Source organism: Scyliorhinus canicula, chromosome 3 (assembly GCF_902713615.1).
Source record: "Scyliorhinus canicula chromosome 3, sScyCan1.1, whole genome shotgun sequence".
Taxonomy (NCBI): Eukaryota; Metazoa; Chordata; class Chondrichthyes; order Carcharhiniformes; family Scyliorhinidae; genus Scyliorhinus; species Scyliorhinus canicula.
This window is the reverse complement of record NC_052148.1, coordinates 205,500,824-205,523,123: the sequence shown is the minus strand read 5'-3', so window position 1 is coordinate 205,523,123 and position 22,300 is coordinate 205,500,824. Positions and strand designations below refer to the sequence as shown.

Genomic DNA, 22,300 nt, shown 5'->3' with positions numbered 1-22,300 from the left:
GTCTTCAGACAATGGAAAAGTGGCATATAGTAGGGTGGGCAACAGAACACTTCAGTAAGAGTTAGCCTTTAGGAATAGGGTTTCCAATTACAGTTGGGATTATTCCGGTCGGTCACATGGCATTTGCTGCAATCTGAAATGTTAACGGGTTTATACTCTGCAATGTGAATCGTACCATATTTTGTAAACATGTAAACCTGTTAAACACATGCTACGTTTAAGCTTGAACATACTTAATGTTTTATAGTCCACATGTATGTAATCTGTTCCATCATTTCTGTTTGAAATGCAGAGCTTCGTGATTGCTCATTATGTCAAATCATTGACAGACTAAACAATCAGTCTGTCAGGCACTGCTGCTGACAACCTTGGAGTAAAGAACCGCTTCTTTCTGGTTCAAACCATCATGTTCGCAGCACTGTCTGGGGTTACCCACTCAAGTATCCTTTATGATCGTTGCTGTGCCTGTATTTGCTGGCGAGGCCTCGCTCTCGCTCATGACAGAAAAATAGCATCAATCATGAGGGAATTTGCTGTGCCTGACTTGCTTGCACTGTTGACTAGGGCATTCAGAGCCATAATTTAACCTGCAGGAATATGGCAAGCGAGAATTGATGAATGTCACTGATAAACTAAAGCACATGTAATTTTACTGTATAAAATGGAGTGGGCAACAATTACTGATGGAATACATTGATTTTTAATACATCTCTGCATTGATTATCTATTTTTGATCATCCAAACTAATAAGTTATTTTTGCACATCAATCATTTTTATTTTAACTTCATTCAAACCCTGAAAATGTTCTGCAGGTGCAAAATTCCCAGACTCTTCATTCTTCTTTAGATGACCTGAATCTATCCAACTCATCAATTAGCGGAGCAGGTTTAGCCTGCTGACCTTGATCAATCTTATAGATATTCTCTATTCTACTCAAATTAACCTTTTTTTTTTCCTAGTCTTTCATGGTTCAAGCATCTTTTAAAAAAAATCTTTGTTGTCACAAGTAGGCTTACATTAACACAGCAATGAAGTTACCTTGAAAAGTCACTAGTAGCCACATTCCAGCGCCTGTTCGGGTACATGGAAGGAGAATTCAGAATGTCCCAATTCAGCTAACAGCACGTCTTTCGGGACTTGTGGGAGGAAACCGGTGCACCCATAGGAAACCCACACAGATACGGGGCGAACGTACAAACTCCGCACAGATAGTGACCCAAGCCGGGAATCGAATCTGGGATCCTGGAGCTGGGAAACAACAGTACTAACCACTGTGCTCCTGTGCTGCCCATCTTATCCTGGGTCTCATTTTAGATTGCTTGCATTAGTAAACAACTGAACATTAGAATTCACAAAATTGTGATCAAACAACAATGTGATAGATATAGTGAGGGAGTGGATCATGTTGAAGCAAAAACCTTTAATGAAACAAGTCAATTGCCATTTTAATGACTAAAACAAAAGTGTGATTTTAAAAGAGAGCATACACAGGCAGACAATATTCTTTTCAAGTGCTATTTTCTATTTTACAGTTTAGTGAGAAAGTGTGAAATACTAACTCTTTAATTTCAATTAAGGGTGTGCAACATCTTGCTCCGGCCACAGACTTTTATAAGAAGTTTGCTTTGGACTGCTCAGGCCAGCAGGTGGCAGTGGATCTGTTTTTACTGAGTGGACAATATACTGACATGGCATCACTCGGTAAGAGAATGTTTTTCATTACCATTAAGTAATTTATACACTAAAGTTGACAAATGAAGAAAGAAATACCTTCCTTTTGAACCAATAGGGATCAACCCAATTTTTAAAGTTTGCTCAATGCTCTCTCAGGCGCATAAAACTTAACCCAGGGCCTGGGCTGTATATTGCAGCTATCAAAGCTTCATGACGCACAGGTATTTAAAAACTCAAAAGTACCAACTGACGATAAAAAAAAGTTATTAGAGAACTTAATGTATTGAAGAAGTCTCACAACTTCACGCTGAAACTTGATGATTCGCCAAAGGTCAGTAAATTTATGTCGCACGGTAAAGCTACAATAATAGAAAAGATGTTATTGTACCATGACATAACTGTCAGTGGCAGGTTTACAACTCACTGAAAGCACACGTGAAGGTGTGAAATCCTATTTGAACAACAAGCTGCTGCTGATCAAAGTATTTTAAGTTGTGTCCCCAGTTTTTGATCTCCAGAGAAATGGTTGTTTTTAACCAAAAAAGCATTGACTCATTGGAGTGGAAAACTCCATTTTTAAAAAAATTATGTTTATTGAGCATTTACATTTTTTAACAAAATAACGTAACAAAATTACAAAATAATGCAGCGCCCAAAGCAAGGAAGAAAAGAACAGATACCGCTTAACCCAAATGAGCACAGTCTGGAACAGGAGAACAGCATCACAATTGACTTCATACCATCGTTCAATGATTCAACATGACCTTCTCTTTGTGGATTCCAGACCACCTGCGCCCATGTAGGTACAAGAAATTGATTTGCCATACCCACCCTCGCAAAAACAAAAGAAAATACACGGAAACCCCAGATCTACAGGGAGTTAGGCATATTGCATAACCCAACAAAACCCCAGGCCCAAGGCAGAACCACAATTGTAACAAAAGGGAGTGGAAGAGAGGGCCAGTAACAGTATGTTCAGCCTATGGTCAGGCCCACCAGACCTCCCAAGGCAGAAAAGGAGCGAAAAAACTGACTTGCACATCTATCCCACCAGATGGCAACACTAATCAGTAAAAAGAACAGGCCACTCCCCAGGGAGACGGCAGGTTGTCCACCAAGGCAAGAATTCTACCAATCCCCCGGTCCCTGTGCTCCAGAGTAACAAGGAAATAAAACCCAGACCCCCATGAAGACCCTCCACACACACAGGGACATCTGAGCCGTTAGGGATCACAGGATAATAGCCAAAACATCGAGCCTGGCCAAGCCCAGCACCAACCAACACATTGGAAACTATACCCCCAAGGGTCTCTAGCACACCCCAAAAAAACCTGCACCCTAATTGAGCTTGTACCTCTCCATGTCCATTCCGAGCAATGAACTATAAGATGATGTCCAGAAGAAGAAACCCAGAGAAGAGACATCCGACCTAGCTCAAAGTGACCACCATGGCAGAAAGGATATCCAGAACAACCTCCCCCCTCAACCCCTGACCACCACAACTGCCCCGGGGCAGGAGCATGAAGAGAGACCAAACAAGAGGAAAGAAAAAAACTGCCTCAAGAAGGAACCCGGTCCCCTCCAGAATGCCAACACTGCCCAGGTCAAAGAAGGACGAAGACCTGGATTTTAATGCAAAGAATATACAAATCCAAAAGAAAAATCCGAAACGGATTAACTCTAACTGGAGAGGTTATCTCATTGAGGACTGAACAAACCTTATCAGCCATATCCTCCCACATTTCACCCGACCCCAGCTCCAATCGTCGTCTTCCGAACCCTTCAGGGTACCTGACATATCTGCAGTAGGATTTCAACAAAACGAAGGTGGTCCCTGACCAGGTACAGAGCTCTTTTGGGTGCAACAACCCCCTCGTGCACCTCCACTGCTCTTCTAAAGGTACACTGCAATACCTCGAAGTGAGACAATCTGCGCTGCAGAACCAAAATTCTCCACCAAGGCAACATTGTTGAAGGTGGCCATCATCCGATACACACAGCACCGCCAAGGCGAGAGCCAACTCCGCAACAAGTACGCCACTCCTCGCTAGTCCCCACCCTAGCTCACTCCATCCGCCACAAAACAAACGAGGATTTAAGCATTTTTTCTTTTTCTTTTTAAATGTTTTTATTAAGGATTTTTCATATTCTACAGAACAAAGATAAACATGAACATATATCGAAGACTGAAATATATATATATTACGGTCGTCTTCCATTATTTACATTGGTTATTTTTCGTTATTTACAACTGTTTCAGCTTATTTTACATTCTCCAGTAGGCATTTAGTTCTAGCTGGGTCCTCTGCTTCCCCCTCCTTTTTCAACCTAACCCCCGCCCCATCCAGTCGTCTGGTGTGTCCTCTTACCTCATATGCTCTTATATCCTGTTGGGTTGGCGTGATGCTATGTATTTTATTATTTGCTGGTTATGGTTGGGCTCCATGCCTCTTTATTTCCCCCCCCTGCCTTTCCATTATGATACAGTAGCTTCCCTCTCCTTCCTCTGGCTTATTGGCTGTTGGCAACTAACAGGCCTTGGAACAACTGGGTGAATGTCTCCCACGTTTTGCGGAAGCCCTCTTCCAACCCCCGGGGTGGTGAATTTAATTTTCTCCATCTTGTGAAATTCCGACAGGTTGGACACCCAAGCTGCAGCTTTGGGTGGTGCTGCTGACCGCCAGCCAAGCAGGATTCTCTGACAGGCGATTAGGGAGACATAGGCAAGGGTGTCGGCCTTCCTCTCCATGAAGAGATCTGGCTGTTCTGATACCCCGAAGACTGCCACTCTCGGGCCTGACTCCACCCTCATTCCCCCCCAACTTGGACATTGCCTCAAAGAAGGCTGCCCAGTACCCGACTATTCTGGGGCAAGACCAGAACATTTGGGTGGGGTTGGTCGGGTCTCCTTGCCACCGTTCGCATATGTTCTCCACCTCCAGAAAGTTACAGGCTCGTATGTCTAGGGGTATGATTCTCGCTTTGGGTGTTTCAGTCAAGGAGGCCCTGGGTTCAAACTCTTTAATGTTATCAGCAGCAACTGAGCACAGTGATTAGCATTGTTACTTCACAGCAACAGGGACCTGGGTTCGATTCCCGGCTTGGGTCACTGTGCAGAGTCTGCACATTCTCCATGTGTCTATGTGGGTTTCTTCCGGGCGCTCCAGTTTCCTCCCACAAGTCCCAAAGGACTTGCTTGTTAAGTGAATTGGGCATTCTGAATTCTCCCTCCAAATATGGAACTAGGGGATTTTCACAGTAACTTCATTGCAGTGTTAATTTAAGCCTACTTGTGACACAAATAACGATTATTATAAAAACCTGCTCATTCGGGTTCTAGTTAAGTGAGCTCTGTGTGACACTTCCAGCTGCATTAGGCTTAGCCTTGCCCATGTCAGGGGCTGGTTTAGCACTGGGCTAAATCGCTGGCTTTTAAAGCAGACCGAGCAGGCCAGCAGCACAGTACCAGCCCGTACCAGCCTCCCCGGGTAGGCGCCGGAATGTGGCGACTAGGGGCTTTTCACAGTAACTTCATTGAAGCCTACTTGTGACAATAAGCGATTTTCATTTTCATTTCATTTTTCATGTGGAGGTAGAATTGACCCTGTGTAATGCTGCTCCAGAATCCCCTCCCTATTTCAAACCTGAGATCTTCCTCCCACTTGTCCCTTGTCTCGTCCAGTGGTGTGCCTGTCCTGCCTCATAGTCGCCATTCAAGTGGCCGTAGTTCCCCCTCCCTAAGATGTCCGCGTCCAGGACATTTTGGTTCATCTGAAGTGCAGTTGTGGTTGGTTCCACAACCGGACCGGAGTGTGGCTATCACCAAGCATTTGTTTTCTTGGTTCATTCTCACAAAAAGACCGTTCACACAAAAAGACCAATCAGGAACTTCCTGGGACATATAACACAAGAAATAACCAAGTAAGAAATGTGCATTCGGATGAAATGTTGGATTAAAAGACCAGCAGTGCCGGAGCTCACGAAAACTCGACTGCTCCTGCCTCTGACTTAGGTTTAATAGGGTTGGTGTTCTCCTCACCTTAATATGCACCCACCACTCAAGTCAACGTTTCTGGGATTGGACTGTTCGGAATTATTGGGACAGTTACTGTCCTGGCCTGTTGGGGAACTTGCAGGAATGTCTCCTGGCTGTTGACCCCTTTGGCAGGTGAAAGTGGAGGATTTTTTTCCCCAGATTTCATAGTGCAAAATTGAAGAGTTTATCTTGTATTCAGTGCAACTCTGTTCAAAGGATTTAAAGTGTAACTCTGCCCCCTGCCAGTCAAAGCAGCTCTGACACTGGAATGCACTGCTTGCTGTTCTTTATGTGTTATTTGATAAGGTGCTCATGAAGGAAATACATTATATGAGGCATTCTTTTTATTTGTGTCTAATTGTACTCTGCCTGCCGGTTCAGCTAAGTGGATTAGACAGCTGGTTTGTAATGCAGAACAAGGCTAGCAGCGCCGGTTCAATTCCCATACCGGCTTACCCGAACAGGCGCCGGAATGTGGCGACTTGGGGCTTTTCACAATAACTTCGTTCATGTAACAATAAAAGATTATTCATTTTGTTTTTATCCATATTTGAACGGACATATTATGTGCCTGATATAACTTTGGGGAACTGGTATAACTCAGATATATAATTTTGCCCAGAATGTTAATTGCTTAATGCAGGTTTTACTGCATTTGTATAATCAATATTTTTCAAAGATGTATTGGAGTGTACTTTTTTAATTTTCTTATTGAATAATGGGATTGAAAGATACAGGAACAAGTTGAGTTCCAAAATGAAGTTATAAAATAAAATTGCTTTTCAATAGAGCGCGCAAATCCTATTAGCTCTTTATTCTGATAACTTGTCATTCATTATGTTCTTTGCTTCACATTGATTGTGTTTAAGAAAATTTGCACCTCGAGTAAGTTAATTTGATTTAATAGAATATTGCTGAGCAATCTAGTTGCAAGATATGTTGGAATTGGAGTGTGTTTGTATTTGGTACAGGTCTTGCTTTTATTTGTTTACATCCAGTAAACAAATCCTCTGCTGTTTTGAGTGTAATAGCGCAGAAATTGCTTTCTTCATTTGTAGCAGTACTGAATCTGGTCCTCAACTGGTTTTCTGTGGTTTATGAGAAGGATTGTGCCTGATATCTCGGCTAGTCTTGCAACTCCCAGTAAATCCATTATATTTTGTAGCTAATGGCTCATAAACAACATATTTGCTGAAAAGTTAAATCCTCTCTGTACCATTCATAGTAGGGAGACAGTGGCATAGTGGTCGTGTTATTGAATTAATAAGAAGGAGGCCCAGGCTAATGCTCTCCAGACTCGGGATCAAATCCTGCAATGGCAGTCGTGGAATTTAAATTCACTTGATAAATCTGGAATATAAAACGAGTCTCGGTATTCATGACCATGTCATTGATTGTTGTAAAAACCTATCTGGTTCACTCATTTTTAAAAAATTGTTCTTGGGTTGTGGGCGTCGCTGGCTGGGCCAGGATTTTTTACCCATCCCTAATTGCCCTTGAACTGAGTGGCTTGCTAGGCCATTTTAGAGTGGGGCAGTTAAGAGTCAACCACATCGCTGTGTGGGTCTGGAGTCACGTGTAGGCCAGGCCGGGTAAGGACGGCAGATCCTGAAGGGCATTAGTAAACCAGATGGGTCTTTACGACAATCGGTAACGGTTTCATGGTCATCATTGGACTTTTAATTCCAAATTTCTATTGAATTCAAATTTAACCACCTGCCATGGTGGAATTCAAACCGAGGACCCCAGAGCATGACCCTGGATCTCTGGATTACTAGTCTAGTGACAATAACACTGTGCCACCGCCTCCCCCTTCAGGGAAGGAAGTTGCCATCCTTGGCCTACATGTGACTCCAGACCCACAACAATGTGATTGACTTTTAACTGCCGTCTGAAATTATCTATCAAGCCATTTAGGACAATTGGGGATGGGCAACAAATGCCAGTGGTACCCTCATTCCATGAAATAACAAAAAAAAAGTCAAAAGCAAAATCCTGAATTTAAAAGAGAAACAAATGGGAAACAGAAAAATGAAAGGAAAATAAAGACAAAGTAACTTGAAGAAATTAGCAGAATTATGCTGGAGAGATAAAGATAGAAAATAAAACAATCAAAATAATGAAAAATAAAAGTGCAAAAAGTAATATTTGTCCAGCTGAAAAAGGTTAGGGTGTTCTAATTTAATAAACTAGTTACTTAATTTTGACATGTCTTTCAGGAACATTTCTGCTCTGTTTTATAAACACTCATACACTGAAATAATTACTCCCAACACTTCAAATTACAATAATTGATTTCTCACCAAATGTTTGTACTTGCAAAAGGCTTTGCATAATCACAACCAGTGAGTAACAGCAAATTTTAAACTTAATACAAATGTGATGTTTTTCACAGCTTGTATGTCAAAATATTCTGCTGGATCCGTCTTCTATTATCCATCATTCCATCACATTCACAATCCTGCCCAGGTTGAGAAGTTCCAGAAAGACCTCAAACGATATCTCATTAGAAAAATCGGCTTTGAGGCAGTTATGAGGATACGCTGTACTAAAGGTAAGATTTTTTTCCTGTAAATGTATTTGTGATCGTTATATGGACTGCATATATTCTTGTTTCATAATTGTTGCATATTTCTCATTGCATTGTAAAAAAAGAAAATATTGATTTCAATTTATGTAATGCCTTTCATGATCACAATGCCCCAAAGCACTTTGCAATTGATGAAGTACTTTTGAAGTGTAGTCATTTTGAAGTGTAGTCACGATTGTAATATAAGGCGGCAACCACTTTGTACACAATGATCCCAGCAAACAAGAGTGTAGTAATGACCAAGTAATCTATATTTTCAATATTGAGTGAAGGACAAATATTGGCCAGGACAGACTACACTTCTTGAAAATGTAGCCAAGTGGTCTTTTACATTCATGTGAGAGAGAGCAAATGATAATTTCAAATTACCAGTAGTACGCAAAGGACCATAGGCATCTCTGTCCATTAGAGAGAGACAGACAATTGGTTATATTGCTTGAGTGGTGCCACTCCATATCAGGTGGTGGGACAGGGCAAGGACGCAGCCTCCATAAGCAAACATTGAATACCTACAGTGCAGAAGGAGGCCATTCGGCCCATCAAGACTGCACTGACCCTCTGGAAGAGCACCCTACCCAGGTCCATTTCCCTGCCCCATTCCCATAACCCCACCTAACCTTTGGGCACTAAGGAGCAATTTAGCATGGCCAATCCACCTAACATGCACATTTTTGGACTGTGAGCGGAAACCGGAGCACCCGGAGGAAGCCTATGCAGACACAGGGAAAATGTGCAGACTCCACACAATTATCGACAGTCAAAATTGAACCTGGTTCCCTGGTGCGGGGATGCAGCTGTGCTATACACTGTGCCACCCATAGCTGCTAAGAGCTTTGACAAAGAGTCATCAAGACTCAACATTAGCTCTGCTTACTCTTCACAGGTGCTGTCAAACTTGCTGAGATTGTTGAGCATTTACTATTTTTCTTACAACCGACAAGAGGTTGTACTTGTGTTGTTGTCACTATGTTGCTTCACATTGGAGCCATCCAGCCAGCTGAATTCATAGTAAGGAAGAGAACCAAGTTCAATCTAGAAAGTACAAAACAAATCTATAAAAGCAAACCAGGTGCAAAATGTGTGAGAAAAGGTAGCTCCTCAGTTTTAACACCTTGTGCAAAAGACAGCATTTCTGACGATGCAGCAATCCCTCAGAACTGCACTGCAATGTCAGTTTAGATGATTTGTGCTCAAATCTCTGGAATGGGTTGTGAATCCTCAATTTCTGGCACAGGCAAGACTTGCCGTCATTGACTGTCGCCCCCCCCCCCGATTCAAGGAAGATGTCTACTCGGGTGCGAGTTTATGCATGGGTCTTAATGACTGAACAGGCAAATTCTCGAACCACAGATACTTGGGCACGCTGAGAAGGAGGACCCAAATAGAGGAACATGGGGTGCAGTAGTAGCTTCCTTTTCTTTCCATCCCTGACACCCCTCTGCTCATCATTAAGATGTTTGGACTCAAAGCATGATGCAGCTTGATGGACAAGTTGTTGCCCTTTTGAATGATGAGTCCCTCCAACTTGTCACTGTCAATGTTGCTGCACTTCAAGGAGAGCTTCAGAGTATCTTTAAAATGTTTTCTTTGTTCTATCCTGGAATGCCTACCATTTGACAGTTGAGAAAACAGATCCTGGCAAGGGGGACAGGACACAAGTGTCCAGTTCATTGAAGTTGATTTTGCTTGAATGTTTGTGGAGCTGGCTTCAAGAAGGACGTTGGGGGTTGTTCAGCGATCTTCCCATTGAATCTAGAGGATGTAGCTGAGGCATTGCTGATGGAATGAGCCTGTCCACCATCTACAAGACACAAGTCAGGAGTGTGACCTAGATGAGTGCAGCTCCAACAATACTCAAGAAGCTCAACACCATCCAGGACAAAGTGCCCACTTGTTAGGGATCCCATCCACCACCTTTAACATTCATTCCCTCCACCATCAACATTGGCAGCAGTGTGTACAATCTACAACATGTACTGCAACAACTCACCAAAGCACCTTTGACAGCACCTTCCAAGCCACTCACCATCCAGATTTGGAACTATATTGCCATTCTTTCACTGTTGCTGGCTCAAAATCCTGCACCACCCTAACATCATTGTGGGGGTTCCGACATCACATGGACTGCAGCAGTTCAATAAACAGTTTGCTGCTGTCTTTTCAAGGGCAATTAGGGATGGGCAATAAATGCTGGTCCAGCCAGTGACACCCACATCCCATGAATGAATACATTTTGAAAAATATTCTTTAATGCTCTTGTGTGTTGCTGATGCACAGTCCAGATCTCTCTGCATACAACAGTGTGGTGACTCCAACTGCTCTGTACACTAGGACTTTTGCTGACTTGCAAAAGCCTTTGTTGTCTCATACTTGCTGCCAGATTTAGTAGACTGCTGAGCTGGCACAGTCGATCTGGTTGTATTTCTTTCTTAGTGGTGGTCATTTGAAAGAGGTGACTGCCAACATATGGGTAGATGGTGGCATAGTGGGATTGTCGCTAGACTAGTAATCCAGAGACCCAGGATGATGATCTGGGGTCCCGGGTTCAAATCCCACCACAACAGGTGATGAAATTCAATAAAATATCTGGAATTAAAAGTGTAATGCTGACCATGAAACCATTGTCGAACAGACCCATCTGGTTCACTAATGCCCTTTCAAGAACAAAATCTGCCATCCTTATCTGGTCTGGCCTATATATGACTCCAGACCCACAGCAATGGACCCACAGAATAACTGCCCTTTCAAGGGGAAGCCGGACTGTGTCTTGGGGTTTCCTCAGCCGCAGGAAATAGGAAATTCGGGAGACTGTGCGTTGGGATGTTCCCTGCTATGGACCAGAATGGTTTGCTTCCACACCATGATTTGTCTCCCTTTTTGAAGATAATTACAATTGTCACGTTCCTGAAATCCACGGTGTCTTCTAGTTCTTTTACCTCCCAAAACTATAGGATGAGTGCATGGAGTCATGGTGTGAAGGCTTTGCAGATTGATTGTAAGCTGCACTGGGGAATTTCTCTCTTCAGTTGGGCTGCTTGAAGGCTGAAACATTGATCTTCCTTTTCGTCCTTAAGACCTCTTGGCTCTTGCAATGCCTTGGTGCTAGGTGCATGTTCATCATCTACTGAGCAATGTGTTCACCAGTCCCCATAGACCATAAGAAATAGAAACAGGAGTAGGCCGTTTGGCCCCTCGACCTGCTCCACCATTCAATAGGATCATGGCTGTTCCGTCATTCCTCACGTCCACTCTCCTGCCCTTTCCCCGTAACCCTTTACTCCTTTACTAATCTAAAGTCTATCTCAGCCTTAACTATGCACAAGGATTCTGCCCCCACAGCTCTCTGTGACGAGGAGTTTCAAACACTTGCAGCCCTCTGCGGGAAGAAATTCCTCCTCATCTCAGTCCTAAATTAGTCCCTTCATTCTGAGGCGATGTCCCTCTGGTCCTAGACTCTCCCATTAGAGGAAACATCCTCTCAGCATTTACCCTGTTAAACCCCTTAAGAATCCTATACGCTTCAATGAGGTCACCACATTCTTCTGTCATGTGAAATTAAAAATGAAATGAAAATCGCTTATTGTCACGAGTAGGCTTCAATGAAGTTACTGTGAAAAGCCCCTAGTCGCCACATTCTGGCGCCTGTCCGGGGAGGCTGGTGCGGGAATCGAACCGTGCTGCTGACCGACTTGGTATGCTTTAAAAGCCAGCGATTTAGCCAAGTGAGCTAAACCAGCCCCTTAGCTAAACCAGCCCCTTAGCTAAACCAGCCACTCATGTGAGTGTACCTTTAAAAAATGGATGTTTAAGCAATGTGCCTTTAAGAAAATAGTGATGTCAGAGAGTGGGTGGAGCTGAGCTCAGTTCGGCCATTTTGAGGTTAGTTTTGGGAGTTTTTAGTTTCAGTTTGAAGAAAGCTTGGGTGTGGCAGTGAGCTGCATTGCTGGTGATCTCTGCCATGAAGGACTATCTCTTAATCCTTTGGTGAAATCGGAATTGTAAAAAGGTCTCGGTATTGAATATAAATCTAATGTGCTTCTGTTTTAAGGATTTGTTAAGTCTTTTGGATGTGTAAAGGAACAGTTTGCAGGATTGGGTAGTGTTGTATTATTTTCGGGGTTATCTTTGAAGTAAGGGGTGTTAAGAGATCCAATGTTTATTTGAAAGGTTAATTTGAGTTCATGGAATAAACATTGTTTTGTTTTAAAAACCACGTGTCCATAATTGTAATACTACACCTGGGGAACAAGCCGTGTGCTTCAAAAGCAACAATCCATTAAAGGTGGGGGTTGGTTGAACTCCATGATACATTTTGTGGTTCTGAAAACACCTCTCCCATAACACTTCTAAATTCCAATGAATAGTCCCACCTGCTTAACCTTTGCGCATAAGACAATCCCTCCATGCCGGGTGTCATCCTTGTGAACCTTTTCTGAACCGCCTGCAATGAAATAATATCTTCCTTTCAATAAGGGGGCCACAACTGCTCACAGTACTCCAGATGTGGTCTCACCAGTACCTTGTACAGTTGCAGCAAGACTTTCCTATTATACCCCAGCCGCCTTGAAATATGTGGCAGCTTGATTATCTGCTGTACCTGTGTGCTTGTTTGTGTACAAGTGGTAAACCCCCAAGTCCCTTTGTGTTGCAACTTAAATGGCAGTTTCCTTCCATTTAAATAATATTCTTCTTTTGTTCTCCCTTCCAAAATGAACAACTTCACATTTTCTCACATTAACCTCTTGCCAACCTTTTGCGCACTTAATTTCTCAATATCTCTTTGCAAACTGTTTGTATCCCTTTTGCAACTTGCCTTTCCAACTGCATGGATCGAGTAATGCAGATACTACTTCGATATTTAGTTTGAACAATGGAATAATTCAGGAGGTGCCAGTGGTTTCATCTCAAATGCATTCATGTGGCTTTGTGTATGAGAATAAATGTGTCCAGAGTTGTATAGACAGAATTTCTGACAGTGCAGCACTCCCTCAGATTATGTAATCTCTGTCAGATTTTGTGTGCAAGAATGCTTCTGACTGATGTAGCCTCTTGGCACCAGATTTCATTGGAATGATCATTACGACCTGGAGTTTCCCCAGGCGTAAGTGAAGATGCTGAGCCACAAGGAAGAGGGAAAAATAATTCTGAGCTCCAGTCTGTCAGACCTCATTGTTCACCTTCCGGTCGATAAATACAGAGCAATGAAATAAAAGGCCATTAAAGCAGATTTGTCCCTTTTAATCTGAAATTCATTAGCAGACATTTCGGGCTGAAATCTAATTGATGGATTCTTGTAGCAGACCATGTTATATTAAATCTGTCAGCTCACTCTTTGTTTCTAAGGCGGAAGATTGCCAATTCCAGCCTCATTTAATCAAGGCTGATATGCTTGTGTAATGCTGAGGAAGCATTGCATTGTCAGAGATTTTGCTTCTAGATAAAGTGTTAAATGAAGGCTGCAACTCTTTTAATATTTCTTGTGTAAAATTCTATTTCATTATTTGACAAAAATCATGAAATTCTTCCAGTGTTCTGGCCAAAGTTGCTTCTTCAAGCAGTGCCACCAAATATAAACTAGCTAATTAGTAATATCATTGCTGCCTGTGGGATCATATTGTGGTTAAAGTGGCCGCTGCCTTTCTCTACACATCGACTACTGCACTTTAAAAGTATTTTTGCTTTGAGGCTTTTCCAAAAGATGTAATAGGTGCTTGACAATTAGAAACTTTTTGTCACTTGGTAGTGTCAACAATTTCACTTTCTATTCCCCTGTGAGAAATATTAGCGGCGAAGAATAAATAGTTTTACAGAAATAAATGTCCACTTAGCAGAATTGAAAGTTATTCAGGCAATTATTTAAGGCCGCAAGTGATTGTGTTTATCTGTTTGTTAACATATTAAGTCAGTGTACTTAAAAGGCATTAATAGTGTGAACAGACTTTCAATGCACTATACAAGTATAGTACAATGATAATTAATACAAATTCCCATATGCAGCAAACTCCATGATAGTACATTTGAAAGAACCTAAAGTTACAAAAAAAAAGATTGTTACATCTCAAGTATAAGTGGAAGCATAATAGTGCCCTGATAGTAATGATTTCTCATTTGCAGGTCTTTCCATTCATACTTTCCATGGAAATTTCTTTGTGCGTTCCACTGATCTGTTATCCCTTGCTAATATAAACCCTGATTCCGGATTTACGGTGCAAATGTCTATTGAGGAAAATCTGGTCGACACATCCATTGTATGTTTTCAGGCTGCTTTGCTTTACACTTCAAGCAAAGGTAGGTCAATATCTTATAACTTAAAAATTAAGTACTTATGTTCACATTAGTTGATGTAGCTCAAGAAAACTAAACCAGAGTTTTTAATTCCACATATTAGTTTCATTCTAAAGCTTTTCCAACAATGAAACTTGTGGAAAATGTGTTATGTCTAACTAAAATTATAGATACTTTTAAATGTTTGCTTGAGTCACTCTGTGCAGTTTTTCCACTCTACAATTAACAACACCGACCCAAATACCAAGATTGACATTGATGTCACCTTACCAAACAAGATAACATGCCACTAAAGGAATATTTTCTGTACATGAAGATTTTTAAAAAATAACTTAAAGAAAACACTACACACTATTTGTCGCCCCGTGATCAACCCATAGTGTCTGGCTGACCGCCTCTTTTCCCCTTACAATTTATGGTGGTGTAATGGTTATGTTACTGCACTAGTAATCTGGAGAGCTGGTCTAATCAGAGAACTAGGGGTTCCCAACATTGACACCAGTCCCCAGAACGTCTCATGGTTCCCAGTCAAGTGGGCAAGGAAATCTGCTCCTGATAACCCTTGCCTCAGTTGATGATTCAGTACCACATATTGAATGCAGCTTGGAGGTTGCACTGATAATGGAAAGGGCACAAAATATACTTGGGTTTTTAAAAAATTAATTTACAGGATGTGAGCATCGCTGGATCGACCAACATTTATTGCCCATCCCCAATTGCTTTTGAAAAGGTGGTGGTGAGCTACCTTCTTGAACAGCTGTAGTGCATGTGGTGTAGATACACCCACAATACTGTTCGGGAGGAAATTCTAGGGATTATATCCCAGCGACAGTGAAGGAATGGTGATATATTTCCAAGTCAGGAAAATGAGTGACTTGGAGGGAAACCTCCAGGTGGTGGTGTTTCCATGTGTCTGCTGCCCTTGTCCTTCTCGATGATAACAGCCGTGGGTTTGGGAGGTGCTGCCTAAGGAGCTTGGTGAGTTCCTGCAGTGCATCTTGTCGATGGTGGACTTCAATGTTTATCACCAAAGATGATTTGGTTGTCACCAGTAATTGAGCTGGCCGAGGAGTCCTGATAGACATTAATGACCTAGGTCTTGGTGTACAGGGCAACTTTTAAAAGTTGACGATAATATGAAACATGGAAGCATTGTGAACTGTGAGGAGGAGGTATCGAACTGCAAAACAGTTGTAGAATGGGCAGACAAGTGAGGGTTGAAGTTCAATGTGACAGAATGTAAAGGGATTCGTTTGGAAGGACCATCAAGGAGAGTCAATAAAAAAATATGGGTACAACTCATTTTAGGAAGGATGTGGAAGCTTTGGAAAAGGTGCAAAGGAGATTTACCAGGATGTTGCCTGGAATGGAGAGTAGGTCATACGAGGAAAGGTTGAGGGTGCTAGGCCTTTTCTCATTAGAACGGAGAAGGATGAGGGGCGACTTGATAGAGGTTTATAAGATGATCAGGGGAATAGATAGAGTAGACAGTCAGAGACTTTTTTCCCCGGGTGGAACACACCATTACAAGGGGACATAAATTTAAGATAAATGGTGGAAGATATAGAGGGGATGTCAGAGGTAGGTTTTTTACCCAGAGAGTAGTGGGGGCATGGAATGCACTGCCTGTGGTAGTAGTTGAGTCGGAAAAGTTAGGGACCTTCAAGCGGCTATTGGATAGGTACTTGGATTAGGGTAGAATAATAGAGTGTAGGTTAACTTCTTAAGGGCAGCACGGTAGCATTGTGGATAGCACAATTGCTTCACAGCTCCAGGGTCCCAAGTTCGATTTCGACTTGGGTCACTGTCTGTGTGGAGTCTGCACATCCTCCCCGTGACTGCGTGGGTTTCCTCCGGGTACTCCGGTTTCCTCCCACAGTCCAAAGATGTGCAGGTTGGGTGGATTGGCCATGAAAAATTGTCCAAAATTCTATGATTAACCTAGGACAAAAGTTCGGCGCAACATCGTGGGCCGAAGGGCCTGTTCTGTGCTGTATTTCTCTATCTCTCTATCTCTATCTATCTCTAACTCCAAAGCGGGTAAAGGAGCAGTGGAACCTGGGCATATATGTGCATAAATCATTGACGATGACAGAACAGGTTGAGAGCATGGTGTATGAAGCATGCAGTATCCTGGGCTTTATTAATAGGGGCATAGAGTGCAAGAACAAGGAAGTTATATTGAACTTGTACAATTCACTAGTTTGGCCTCAGCTAGAGTATTGCATCTGTTAAAATCCCAGACCAGATCCCAATATCTGTTAGGATTCCAGACAAAAACCCTAAACACTACTTTAGTTTGTAAAATTGTGAGGAAAGAATACTTATACCGCTGACAAATAGGAGTGCAATATACTAAACCAAACTTTATTATTAACATAGAATTAATGTCAGAATTAAAATAGATATCAATTAACAGTCAAAGGAAACACTAACTCCTAACTGATATCTTCTTTACCTCCAACCAAGCAAAATCCCTTACAGGTCAAAAACCACTTGCATATGCAGTTAGCAAATACATGCTGTCCTCTGGGCAGAGATTTTTTGGAAAAGACTGCTGAAAGAGAGAGAGATCCTTTCAGGAACACAGCCTGCAGATCCTTCTGTGTCAGACCACTGCTTAACCGTGACTGCCTTTGGCAAAAGCTGCTGCTCAGCTTAAATCCCTTAGTTTACTACCAGCTAAACTGCCTGCTACAGACCTGACTCCACGCATTAATTACTTCATCTTTATGCCACTCAGATACCCTGACTTGCTTATCTAAGGTTTAACACAATGTTTTAAATTATCTTCTCTCCAGGGATCTCCAGAAATCATAACAAAAATCCATTAGGCCTTGTATAGGTAACAATTTGCATGGTTGGGAATGGATAATGGTATCACTTTTTAATCTTAACATCTTAATTGCATCTTTTGCAGACACAGAGTCTGCCTGTATGTTAAACCAGAATTTTAAAATATATTACTGCACCAGAAAAAATGTATACCTTAACTCAGGTTTTTAATAAAAATTCCTGCAATAATATAATATATATATAAAATACAATCTATATAAATTCTTTCTGCATTCATCGAACATCCCCTTCTGGGCACCGCACTTGTGAAGGATTATTATAGTTATTATTATAGAATTTATAATACAGAAGGAGGCCATTCGGGCCATCGTGTCCGCAGGGTTCTTCAGAGTTCTCTGCAGCCACTTAATGTAATTTCAGTTTTAAAATTGTTATAATATCGAATTGTGTTTGATCCATGTATAGCAGTGCTGCTGACTTACAAAATAAATTATTTCTCAGATTGTGACAATAATAAAGATTATTATTATAAAATCCATCTTTAACATTCATAACGAGATGTAAATTTTGTGGGCAGGATTCTCCCATTCGGCGGCAGAGTGTCCACGCCGTCGCATTTCACAACGGTGTGAACGGGCCGCTGGGAGTACCGATTCTGGCCCCTAGAGGGAGCCAGCACGGTGCTGGAACGGTTCACGCCGCTGCAGCCTCTCATTTCAGCGCGAACTGTGCACCACGCCAACCCGCGCATGCGCGGTGGCCTCCCTCAATTTGCCGGCCCCGACGCAACGTGATGCGGGAGTTCAGGGGCCAGCACGTAAGAAAATAGGCCTGGAGAGTGAGAGGCCGGCCCATCCATTAGTGGGCCCCGATTGCAGGCCAGGCCCCATCGGAGGCACCCCCAGGGTCGGAGTCCCCCACCCACAGGCCCCTCCCCCCCCCCCCCCCCCCCCCCCCCCGGCCCTGCGCACAGAGTTCTCGCCAGCTGCGACCAGGTGTGGACGGCGCAGGCGGGAGTCTGCCTCTTTAGAGCGGCCGCTCGTCTCATTTGGGCCAGAGAATTGGCGGTCTGGCCGGGAAGAGAGGCCCGTGACTGGTGCTGTGCCAAACTTGCTGGCATTGGGGCAGCGTGGCACGGTTGCGGGGAATCTCTGGCCCGGCGCAGGGCTGAGAGAATCCTGCCCTGTATGCTTTGTTTGTAGAATACCATAAGGACCCTTAGTGTTTGGTCTGACATTATCAATTAATCCAAGATACATGGGTACAAATGAGGGCAGAACGGTAGCACAGCGGTTAGCACTGTTGCTTCAGAGCTCCAGGGTCCCAGGTTCGATTCCTTGCTTGGGTCACTGTGCGGAGTCTGCACGTTCCCCCCCGTGTCTGCGTGAGTTTCCTCTGAGTGCTCCTGTTTCTTCCCAAAGTCCAACGATGTGCAGGTTAGGTGGATTGGTCATGCTAGATGGGCCTAAAGGGAGAGTTGAGAAGAGCGAGGAGAGGACACGAAAAGTCGTTGGCAGATAGGATCAAGGAAAACCCTAAGGCTTTCTATAGGTATATCAGGAACAAAAGAATGACTAGAGTAAGATTAGGGCCAATCAAGGATAGTAGTGGAAAGTTGTGTGTGGAATCAGAGGAGATAGGGGAAGCGTTAAATGGATATTTTTCGTCAGTGTTTACACTGGAGAAAGACAATGTTGTCGAGGAGAATACTCGGGTTCAGTCGACCAGGCTAGATGGAATTGAGGTTCACAAGGAGGAGGTGTTAGCAATTTTGGAAAGTGTAAAAATAGATAAGTCCCCTGGGCCAGATGGGATTTATCCCAGGATTCTCTGGGAAGTCAGGGAGGAGATTGCAGAGCCTTTGTCCTTGATCTTTATGTCGTCTTTGTCGACAGAAATAGTGCCGGAAGACTGGAGGATAGCAAATGTTGTCCCCTTGTTCAAGAAGGGGAGTAGAGACAACCCTGGTAATTATAGACCTGTGAGTCTTACTTCGGTTGTGGGTAAAATGTTGGAAACGGTTATAAGAGATAGGGTTTATAATCATCTTGAAAAGAACAAATTGATTAGCGATAGTCAACACGGTTTTGTGAAGGGTAGGTCATGCCTCACAAACCTTATTGAGTTTTTTGAGAAGGTGACCAAACAGGTGGATGAGGGTAAAGCGGTTGATGTGGTGTATATGGATTTCAGTAAGGCGTTTGATAAGGTTCCCCACGGTAGGCTATTGCAGAAAATACAGAAGTATGGGATTGTAGGTGAGTTAGCGGTTTGGATCAGTAATTGGCTAGCTGAAAGAAGACAGAGGGTGGTGGTTGATGGCAAATGTTCATCCTGGAGTTCAGTTACTAGTGGTGTACCGCAAGGATCTGTTTTGGGGCCACTGCTGTTTGTCATTTTTATAAATGACCTGGAAGAGGGTGTAGAAGGATGGGTTAGTAAATTTGCAGATGACACGAAGGTCGGTGGAGTTGTGGATAGTGCTGAAGGATATTATAGGTTACAGAGGGACATAGATAAGCTGCAGAACTGGGCTGAGAGGTGGCAGATGGAGTTTAATGTGGAAAAGTGTGAGGTGGTTCACTTTGGAAGGAGTAACAGGAATGCAGAGTACTGGGCTAATGGCAAGATTCTTGGTAGTGTAGATGAACAGAAAGAACTCGGCATCCAGGTACATAAATCCCTGAAAGTTGCCACCCAGGTTAATAGGGCTGTCAAGAAGGCATATGGTGTGCTAGCCTTTATCAGTAAGGGGATTGAGTTTCGGAGCCACAAGGTCATGCTGCAGCTGTACATAACTCTGGTGCGGCCGCTCCTGGAGTACTGCGTGCAGTTCTGGTCACCACATTATAGGAAGGATGTGGAAGCTTTGGAAAGGGTTCAGAGGAGATTTACTAGGATGTTGCCTGGTATGGAGGGAAGGTCTTACGAGGAAAGGCTCAGGGACTTGAGGTTGTTTTCGTTAGAGAGGAGAAGGCTGAGAGGTGACTTAATAGAGACATATAAGATAGTCAGAGGGTTAGATAGGGTGGACAGTGAGAATCTCTTTCCTCGGATGGTGATGACCAACACGAGGGGACATAGCTTTAAATTGAGGGGTAGTAGATATAGGACAGATGTCAGAGGCAGTTTCTTTACTCGACAGTAGTAGGGGTGTGGAACGCCCTGCCTGCAACAGTAGTAGACTCGCCAACTTTAAGGGCATTTAAGTGGTCGCTGGATAGACATATGGATGAAAATGGAATAGTGTAGGTCAGATAGGCATCAGATGGTTTCACAGGTCGGCGCAACATCGAGGGCCGAAGAACTGCGCTGTAATGTTCTATGTTCTAGATTGCCCCTTAGTGTCCAAAAGGTTATATGGGGTTACTGGGTTAGAGGGATAGGGTGGAGATGTGGGCTTAAGTAGGGTGCTCTTTCCAAGGGCCAGTGCAGACTCGATGGGCCGAATGGCCTCCTTCTGCACTGTAAATTCTATGATAAATTAGACTACTGACTTCCATTTCTTAAGCTGTATGTTGTATTTTCTGAAACTTCATTGTGAAAAGCAGGTTTCAAAATTATCGACTTTGATTTTTGTTTTATTTTGCAGGCGAACGTCGGATTCGAGTGCACACTTTGTGTTTACCTGTTGTGAAATCTGTAGCTGATGTTTATGCAGGAGCAGATGTGCAGGCTATTACTTGCCTTCTAGCAACTATGGGTAAGTGGCTGTTCTAATATGATGGGGAAAATCCAGGTAGTGAATGAAGACACCAGATGACAAGGTCTTCTCTTTACAGATCGTGAACATGGGTGCTGGTGCTTTGGAACACTTCATCGATCATAAAGGTTTATCCTGTTAATCATTGATGAGCTGAGTTTATTAATAGTGGATTTGTTAACTGATAGAAGGATGCTGTGTTGGCAATTTCAGTATGGAAGGGTGGGCTTCTTTCAGAGAATAAGACCACAGATTAGTTTGGAAGTCTGACATTCTTCCAAATTCATTCACTCTCCAATGGGAGGATCCTATAAAAGTTCTGATGACCTCCACCTTCGGGTCACACTGGGCTCAAGTAGTGTCAACAAAATGCTTGTTCACCTGATTATTAAGGAAACTCCAGACATTTGGCTACAATCCTGTTATCTCACCAAAAAAATCTCAACTTTTCCCACAGTGTTTGATTCCTCATAACCTGCTTCACTGCACCAAGTAGAAGAACTTTATACAAAGCTGGACTCTATTTCTGTTGCTAACATCTACTACTTCCTGATATGTGCAAATTATTCAACAAAAGCATTAAGTGTCCATGCTGTCAGCTGGGGAGCAAGTTCTACCCAACTTGGCAATTCTATACTGGTGACTTCTCCATTTTTGGCAGCTATGTTGTGCACCCACCCTATACAATAGGGTCAGGAACACTGCTGTAAACTCAGTTTTGTTGATGCGCAATTATTGTTAGCGGGTTCTCCACTAGTTTTGAGCTTCAAAGTAGAACTCATGCCATCACGAAGGCTGTCGATTTCCACCAACGTAACATGGTCTGTATTCGTCCCTGTCTTTGCTCATTTGCTGCTGAAATCCTCGTTTGTGCCTTCGCTATCTCTAAACTGAATGCACTCTTGGCTGACTCCCCACATGTTATGCTCTGTAAATTGAGGTAATCCAAACTCCACTTCCCATCGCTAACGTCACGCCAAGTTGGGTTCCCAATCACCCTCCGTGACCTACGTTGCCTCAAGATCAAGCAGCATCTTGATTTAGAAATTCTGATCTTCGTTTTCAACACCCTATACTTTGCTAAATTATTGCCTCTTTGGAAAGTGCTAATAGTAGCGAGTATCAGAGTCCACTGTCACAAAGGTGCCACTAGGGATGGGCACTTCAGATAAAGAGTACTGAATTCCGGCACAATGATAGCATTTTATCTTGACA

The 22,300-nt window shown here is 43.0% G+C and overlaps 1 protein-coding gene across 5 annotated transcripts in view; it reads left to right on the top strand.

Moving 5' to 3' along the window:
* The window catches only part of LOC119963247 (protein transport protein Sec24B-like), a 135,255-nt gene that overhangs the window by 82,240 nt on the left and 30,715 nt on the right, over nt 1–22,300 (top strand). For all 5 annotated transcript variants that reach the window (XM_038792059.1, XM_038792058.1, XM_038792056.1 and 2 more), the window contains 4 exons: nt 1,579–1,702; nt 8,107–8,265; nt 14,416–14,589; nt 20,975–21,085. In XM_038792059.1, coding sequence (XP_038647987.1) covers nt 1,579–1,702; nt 8,107–8,265; nt 14,416–14,589; nt 20,975–21,085 — 568 coding nt within the window. The remainder of the gene's footprint in view (nt 1–1,578; nt 1,703–8,106; nt 8,266–14,415; nt 14,590–20,974; nt 21,086–22,300) is intronic.